Here is an 8,596-nt window from a genome sequence, read left to right on the forward strand (position 1 = left end):
CAGATATTCAAAAGAATTAGGTAAGAGATGGAGAGTACTTCCTCGACCAGCCAAACCCGGGTGTTATCTTTTACATTAGACAACATAATTCATAGACGAACTTTCCATTTTCGGTAGCGTTTTTAATAATCTAGAAGTCTGAAGAAGTAAGCATAATCTAAGAATGAAGTGATTATATGGGCTTAGAATTGTTTCATTCCACAAGAACCACTTCAATAATTTGGAGGCAGAAATGACAGTTCTAAAAGTGACACTTCATAGAACTTTGAATGCATGGACTCATTTACTCACATGCTGTGGTCTCCTCTAACTTAACTTCACATACTTCAGTCCAAAACCTTGCATGCCATTTCCTTTCTCTTTTTCACCTTTTTGACCTCTTCAAATCTTATCTCTCACTCCACATTAACACTATATATACACCTAATTTCATAAATTTTTGAGCAACCCATCAAATTAAAACTCTAAAAAAGGGATCTTTTCTCTATTTTATACTCAAATGGCCAAGTCTAGAAGCATGAAGAGAAAGAACGGTATCAAGGTTGTCGTTGAGAAGCTGCAAAAGAGCCTATCTCGAGGTCGAAAACCGAGTAATGAGAATAGTTATGAGGATTTCGACGAAGTTGTGGACTCGACGTCGGTACCAGAGGACGTGAAAGAAGGGCATTTCGCTGTGGTGGCGGTGGACGGGGAGGAGCCGAAACGATTTGTTGTTCCATTGAGTTGTTTGACACATCCTATGTTCTTGAGGCTGTTGGAGCAAGCAGCTGAGGAGTATGGGTTTGATCATGAAGGTGCATTGACAATCCCATGTCAGCCATGTGAGGTTGAGAATATTTTGGCTGAGCAATGGAAGTTAGAGTCTAAAAGAGATTCTAGAGATGCATTTACTTGGGGAACTTTGTGTAAAGCCATTATTCAAAGTTATTGAAACTTTACTTTTTTCTTAATTAATAGGTGAATTCCTCTTGTCCAAAATTTCAATAAGTTTTTCGGTTAATTATGAACGTGTGGCTATTCAGATGTACTTTCTTTTGGCTTCACACCATTGTCGTTATTTTAAAATAATAATAATTAAAAGATTTATTGATGAACGAATGCATGTACAATGACAGAAGAAAGTTAAATACCCAATATGCAAGAGTATGAATGAGTTTCATACTCAAAGTTTTAGTGTAAGTTTGAAGGAGAGGCCAACCTTAGGAGGAAACAAACGAGAAAGATCACACGATGACTAAAACAGTCGGATCAGTTGAATCGACATTCAAAAGTTCATCACATATATTGTTCTGAAGATTTAAGGCTGAGTCAAAATTAGACTTTCAATGCGATGATCAAGTATAAGGATATCATAAGTAGAGGAAACAGATAAAGCAAAATTCGAATAAGAACAATCACGAGAGAATGGTGGAAGATCACATTTCGATTAAAAAAACAACACTTCATTGGATTCTCATTTGGGCCTCCTTTTCTTAGCCCATTTACTTTTCTCATTCAAGCCCATTAGAGAGATGAATACAAAATTCAAATATTCTAAATCTTTATAATAATCTTAGAAGTAGGACAGGATTGGGTACAATCTAATCCAACTCAATACTTAGATCCAACTTTTATTGTTTAGGTTGAGTTACGTTCAATTTAAATAAATAAAAAAAATTATAAATTAAGTTTGTCCAAAGGATCCCTAAAAGTAATTGGGTTGAATCGAGATATTGTATGTCATGTGCATCGGGATATTTTCTAGTTATATTATGTTAGTACGTATACGTATCTTCGTTATTTATGTTCGTTATGATATCATATGGGTCTTTCCCTCCATGGTATCCATCGACGTGTTAACGTGTTTAGCCCAACGAAGCTAGGCTTAGAAGGTACGTATTCGACCAGCCTGGTGGACCAATGTGTACGTGGGTAAGTCGTGTGTGGAGAAGCATCGCACATCCAACTCTGCAGTGCTATGTTATTTTAAAAGATAGGTCACATCATGCATGTACGTGTTTGCATTACCTGACCCCAAGAGTAGGTTTACCCTTATTTTCAGGTAAAAGTAAAGCACCATTACCTAGACTAGGGTGAATGCTGGAATGCCCAAAGAAGCTATGATACAGAGCACACATTTTTATTTCTTGGTGGATGGATATTTATATTAGAGACCCGAAAAATCTAAACCTTTTTAGAACATTTTAAAATATTTAGATATTTTATTTAGAAACTTCTAGATAATGATGGGAATGATTCTATTCTAAGTTAAAATGAGATACACGAGTAAAAATTGGTGTATTAAAAAGAAAAAGAAAAAGAAAAAGGGTTATATTTTGAAAGAAAAGGAAAAGCTTTAAAGTTATATAATTTTATATTATTTTTTGAGGAGGGCCTACCAAATCCCACATGGGACTGAGCTCACGCAATCATCATATCTAAATACAAAAAAGTATTTATTTATTTTTTAAAAAAATACAAAAATTTAAATAACCCTTTAGAAAGAAGGCAAAAGCATATCCTTTAATCACATGCGGTTTGAGAATCTCAACTCTTTGTCTCACTTTCCTTCCGTACACCCACATCAATATTAAATATATAAAAAAAATTAGTTACCATTATTAGCGTTCATAATCTTATCAAAAGTTGAATTCTTTGAGATCGATTTTTGAGTTGACCTGAAAATAGGGTTACTGTTGAGGAATGAGGATTATTGAGAGTGAGTCCCCGTTCTCTTGGGTTTGAGATCGATTTTTGAGTTGACCTGAAAATAGGGTTACTGTTGAGGAATGAGGATTATTGAGAGTGAGTTCCCGTTCTCTTGGTTTTATAAGTGAGGAATACTTTTGGGGGAAGCACAAAGCGATTTTTGGGTTGACTTGAAAATAGGGTTACTGTCGAGGATTGGATTTTTGGGTTGACTTGAAAATAGGGTTACTGTTGAGGAATGAGGATTATTGAGAGTGAGTTCCCGTTCTCTTGGGTTTATAAGTGAGGAATACTTTTAAGGGAAGCACAAAGCGATTTTTGGGTTGACTTGAAAATAGGGTTACCGTTGAGGATTGAGGATTATTGAGAGTGAGTCCCAGTTCTCTTGGGTTTATAACTGAGAAATACTTTTGGGGAAGCACAAATAGATTTTGGGGTTGACTTGAAAATAGGGTTACTGTTGAGGATTGTGGATTATTGAGAGTGAGTCCCGTTCTCTTGAGTTTATAAGTGAGGAATACTTTTGGGGGAAGCACAAAGTGATTTTTGGGTTGACCTGAAAATAGGGTTACTGTTGAGGATTGTGGATTATTGAGAGTGAGTCCCGTTCTCTTGGGTTTATAAGTGAGGAATACTTTTGGGGGAAGCACAAAGCGATTTTTGGGTTGACTTGAAAATAGGGTTACTGTTGAGGATTGAGGATTATTGAGAGTGAGTCCCCGTTCTCTTGGGTTTATAAGTGAGAAATACTTTTGGGGGAAGCACAACTAGATTTTTGGATTGACCTGAAAATAGGGTTACGGTTGAGGATGGTGGATTATTGAGAGTGAGTCCCAGTTCTCTTGGGTTTATAAGTGAGAAATACTTTTGGGGGAAGCACTAATAGATTTGATTTATAAGTAAGGAATACTTTTGGGGGAAGCACAAAGCAAACCCATGAGAGCTTATGATCAAAGTGGACAATATCATACCATTGTGAAGAGTCGTGATTTCTAACCATTACAATTCAACCTTACCTTACTTTTAAAATTATTATGAAAATTAAAAATATTTTACATTTATAGTTAACGTTAGTAATGCGTTGTAACTCAGTGAATATCTGACCTGAGCTACTTCATTCCAAACCATAAAAAAGTTAGGTTTTTCTCTTTTATTATTATTTTTTTTCTTTATGTGGGTAGATTGGGTTGAATTCTTTGAAAATCGAAAAATTCGGGTCAATTTGTGGGTTGACTCGAAAATAGGATTACAATCTAATCTTATTTTTTAATGATTAAAAACATTTGACATCTATATACAATATCAGTGATGTGTTATAAGTTATAAATGTTTGGTATTTGAATTTTATGAAATTTTAATTTGAATGTAATAGATGAGTATAATTTTTTAAATTAATCAAACAAATAACTTTGAGAACCCAACCCAATTCAAGTTGGATTGTAAACTTTATTTGACAACTTAAAAATTCAAATTAGTTTAAAAGATCTTCGTAACCTAACCTAATCCGTATTGGGTTGAGGTTAGACGGAGTAATTTCTTTTTGTTTTTTCTTTTTTCTTTTTCACTTTCTTTTCAAAGTAGAAGAAAAGAAAAAGTTTATTGTTGTGGAAAGTAAAAGAAAAAAGGGGATGGTGGGCATGATGATGAAGGTAACACAAGAGAAAGCAATGTGCACCCCAACTAGGATTTTATGCCACGCCCGCCTATGATATTGCTACTCTAATCTCCTCTCTATTACCCTTCTTTACAAATCTCGCTATAATAATATCTGATCCAACTCAATTCAGGTACCGAACATAGGAAGAAATTACATACATCCTACATATTATAGGTTAACACCCAAAAACAAGTTATTGGTCGTACTCTAGCCGGTAGTAGGATTACAGAGAAAGAAGGAGATGTGAAGGAGTCCTGAATAGATTTGGACGAGAGTTTTGTTGAACAAATCTCGACAAAAGAGTTACGAGAAGACAGAAAACATAACGTTAAAAATATATTTATAATAAACAGAGTGGAAATGGGAATATAATATTGTTTTGGCCCCGATCTCATTTCTCTAACGGAGAAAAAATGTTTTGCACTTCTTCCTCCATTGGCCGGGTAAACGAAGAGTTCTCTCGACGTTCGGGACAAGTCGTAGTGGGTAAAATGTAGCGTGCCTAGTAATAATAGGGTTAAAAAAGTAAGAAAAAGGGGGAAATGATAATAAAAGAGAAAAGGAAAAAGAAAGGGAGGGATCTTTTGGTAGAGAAGAACGGACAGAATTTTCATTTTAATTAATATTGGCTTTTTTTAATAATAAAAATTTTAAAAAAAAATAAAATATTATTTATAAAATGGAACGTGCAGCAAATAATCAGAGTGGTGGAGTGGGGCCCACCCTCAGTTATTCACTAATTCTCTCTCTCTCTCTCTCCCAACAACTTTTTCAGACCCATTTGTAGAGAGAGAGAGGGATGAATTTGGAATTATGAAAAATCGTTTCCGAATTAAGAATCTTTTTTTATTCTTTTTTCTTTTTATATTTTCTATCCCATAATTGCCCCTACCTTCTTTCTCCTTTTCTTCCTCCCAATCATTTTTTTATTTTTAATATTTATTTATTTCAATCCATTAAGATTTATATGAAAATAATAATAATAATAATAATGTAAGAGATAGTTATCATAAATAGATTATAAAAGAAAACTGATCCGATTGATTGCGTAAAGCCCGCGGTAGCAACGGAACCGGGGAAAGTATACAGAAAAGACAGTTCTTTTCTATTCTATTAGTATTAGATTAGTATTAGTTAGTGATCTCGGCTCAGTGAGTCCTTTCTTCCGTGATGAACTGTTGGCACCAGTCCTCCATTTTGTCTCTGTGGATCGAGGAGAAAGGGGGCTCGGCGGGAAGAGGATTGTAACATGAGAGAAGCAAGGAGGTCAACCTCTTTCAAATATACAACATGGATTCTGGCAATGCAATGTAGTTGGACTCTCATGTCGATCGGAATGAATCATCCTTTCCACGGAGGTAAATCTTTGCCTGCTTGGCTAGATACCGAGACAAATTTTTGTTTGTTTCCTATATCACCCTTAGGTACGAATTGGGTCGACAAATTTTTTATTGTTTTCCTATATTACCCTTAGGTCACACCGTCTTGTGTTGTCTACCTCTTCCGAGAAGAGATTCTTCGGGTGTGTACGAGGAGAGGGTTAGTGGGGGTAAAGGGTAGAAAAATGGGCACAAATTAAGAGCCAACATATTAAAAAACAAACACATCATGATAGCCCAAAGGGAATCAATTCCCCTCTCCATCCAATATTAACCAACAAAATAACAACAAAAACCTTCCTTCCTTACTTACTTACTTACTTCATTCCCCCTACTACCAAAAACAAACCAAATTACCAACTAGACATTGGATTCTTCTTCTAAATTTTTACACTTTCTATCCTTACATGATCCAGCAAGCATTCGGATTCTCATCGCTAAACAACTGCGGTGCGTGTAAATTCTCCCCCACGACCCCACCCGCTCCGTACCCGAGACCAGTACTCATCCCATATCCTATTCCTCCATATCCTATTCCTCCATATCCCATTCCCATGTACTCCATTTTGTACCCTTCCATTTTCCCACCTCCATCACCCTCTTCCATGGCTGTTGCTCCTCCGTTACCGCCTTTCTTCTTCTTCTTTCCTCCTGCATTCTCATTGCTATTGCCATCACCGTCGCCGGCTGCAGGAGGTTCTTTCTTGTTGCCGCCACCACCTTCGTTGTTGTTTTTGTTGTTGTTGTTGTTGTTATTGTCCTTGTCTTTCTCCTTCTTCATTGGGACAATCTCCACCGCTCGTTTTAGTCTCTCGGTTAAGCAACCACTCAAGGCCTTAACATCCATTGTGCCTTTCACGGTCACCAACTCCTTCTGCTTATCCAATGACATCTCTTGAACGCCTGACATTATTTCAAATCAAAATCAAATCAAATCAAATAAGAACCCATTTCTTGTTATCTCTTACCTTTGAATTTGGTTGTAATCCTTTGAATCTTCTCTATACACCCCTGGCAATGTAGCGCCACCTTCAGCACCGCCGTCGTCACCGGCGGCTGTTTCGAAAACAGAGAAGAAAACAAAATCAAACAACGGAATCTCAGAGGGGACCAAGAGGGGTTTCTTGTTTTTTTCTTTACCTCTTTGGGTTTCTTCTTGTTCTCCTCTGTTTTCTTGTCGGATTTGTTGTTATTAGGAGAAGTCTGGTCTTCATCGCCCTTAACTTTGGGCTTCGAGTCCTTTTCTTTCTTGCTCTGTGGTGAAATCAAATCCACTTTCTTCTTCGTCTTGTTTGAAAGCTTCTCAAGGAGTTTCGATGCGTCTATTTTTTCCCCCGTTACTGTCAGTTTGTTTCCTTCAATCTCAGCTTTCACAGTCTGCACACCTGAAGAACAAACAAACAAACAAGCAAAACAGAGCGCCTCCATTAATGGTGTCAGATTTCTTCATTGCCGAATAACAGAAAGGTAAAATACACAAATGGAAACCCGATTTGGGTACTTTTTTGTTCTTCCTGTTAACAGTTGAAAAAACAGAGCATTATCGATTCACTGCGCTCAATAATGGCGGAAAGCGGAAAATCGAAAACAGAGCATGTTTATATCTGAAACTGACAGTAAAATCATAACGATGACAGAATGGGGGAAAAATATACACATGGAAACCCGATTTGGGTCCTTTTATGTTGGTCCTGTTAACAGTTCAAAAAACAGAGCATTATCGATTCACTACTCAGTAATGGCGGAAAGCAAAAATCGAAAACAGAGCATGTTTAAATCTGAAACTGACAGTAAAATAACAGAAGAGTGGAAACAGAGTAAAAGAAAAAACAGGAATCCGCCATGGCCGTCGTGATCATACCTTCAAATCCCTTAACACATTTGGTGATTTTGTTGGCACAGCCTTCACAATGCATATCGACTTTAAGAACCACAGTGAATGGATTCTCTTCCTTCTTCTTCCCTCCGCCTCCATCGCCGTTTTTCTCATTTTCGTTCTTCGTCTTCTTCTGTACAACAAAACCCTAAAGAATTAACCCTAAAAACGTAGAGAAGAACAGAAACAGAGCAAAAATCCGAATCGACTCACCTCGCCCATTGTAACTCAGGTAGTTTTTTCCTCTGAAATTCAAAACGAAATCGAAATTAGAGAGATGGGAAACCGTTTAGAGAGGGAGAGTATTTATAGCGAGAGAATAAAGAGGGAGAGAAATTTCAGAGGAAGCGGTTTCGTTCGTGACGATGAAGACGTGCCATACTCCATGGAGAATGTATGTATGTATGTATGTATGGATGGATGATAGAAAATTACAAATTAGTCCCTCACTTTTATGTTTATTATTATTTGATTTTTTTAAATTTAAAGTAGGATTAAATAAATACATTATAAATTTCTTAAAATTATGAATAATTAAATATAAAAAAGTTAATTTTTGGTTAAATTATTGTTTAATTAATTTATTTAGACATAAATTTGCGGTTATGATAATTAAAGAGTGAAGACATTTTGACCAATTTAATTTAAAACGTTATGTCGAATTATGTTTATATATATATATATATTTTTTAAATATTTAATGACTTAGTTTTGGGTTTGAAGAAGGCACTTATGGAAAATTAAAAAATGGAAAATATAATTATTTATGGTTTTTATTTTTCTCGGGAAATTCTTATAAAGTGGAAAAGTATATATGTCAGAGAAAAGGCAAAAATATTATTTAAAATTTTGACAATAATAATATATATATATATATATATATATATATATATATATATTTTTTTTTTTTTTTTTTTTTTTTTTTTTTTTTTTTTTTTTTTTTTTTTTTTTTTTTTTTTTTTTTTTTTTTTTTTTTTTTTTTTTTTTTTTTTTTTT

The 8,596-nt window shown here is 35.2% G+C and overlaps 2 protein-coding genes across 2 annotated transcripts; one reads left to right on the forward strand and one right to left on the reverse strand.

The window, feature by feature from the left end:
• Positions 1-447: 447 nt before the first annotated feature.
• LOC111469290 (auxin-responsive protein SAUR72-like) lies at positions 448-1,015 on the forward strand. Its single transcript, XM_023114508.1, has one exon. It carries the CDS (start codon positions 500-502, stop codon positions 929-931), a length of 432 nt encoding a protein of 143 aa, XP_022970276.1. The 5' UTR covers positions 448-499; the 3' UTR covers positions 932-1,015.
• A 4,920-nt stretch (positions 1,016-5,935) lies between these two features.
• On the reverse strand, positions 5,936-7,968 carry LOC111469295 (heavy metal-associated isoprenylated plant protein 3-like). The gene is made up of 5 exons (XM_023114515.1): positions 7,814-7,968; positions 7,586-7,733; positions 6,865-7,109; positions 6,693-6,780; positions 5,936-6,627 (listed from the first exon to the last, which is right to left on the reverse strand). Exons 1-5 carry the CDS (start codon positions 7,820-7,822, stop codon positions 6,128-6,130), a joined length of 990 nt encoding a protein of 329 aa, XP_022970283.1. The 5' UTR covers positions 7,823-7,968; the 3' UTR covers positions 5,936-6,127.
• Positions 7,969-8,596: the final 628 nt, after the last annotated feature.

Source organism: Cucurbita maxima, unplaced genomic scaffold (genome assembly GCF_002738345.1).
Source record: "Cucurbita maxima cultivar Rimu unplaced genomic scaffold, Cmax_1.0 Cma_Scf00039, whole genome shotgun sequence".
NCBI lineage: Eukaryota > Viridiplantae > Streptophyta > Magnoliopsida > Cucurbitales > Cucurbitaceae > Cucurbita > Cucurbita maxima.

Bases quoted from the DNA above. Each gene is read 5' to 3' on its own strand.
- LOC111469290 (XM_023114508.1), top strand. From the start codon at position 500: ATGGCCAAGTCTAGAAGCATGAAGAGAAAGAACGGTATCAAGGTTGTC.
- LOC111469295 (XM_023114515.1), bottom strand. The intron at 7,110-7,585 runs GTATGATCACGA...TTTGTTCTTCAG, and splicing joins ATGTGTTAAGGGATTTGAAG to GTGTGCAGACTGTGAAAGCT. The intron at 6,781-6,864 runs GTAAAGAAAAAA...TTTTCGAAACAG, and splicing joins ACAAGAAGAAACCCAAAGAG to CCGCCGGTGACGACGGCGGT.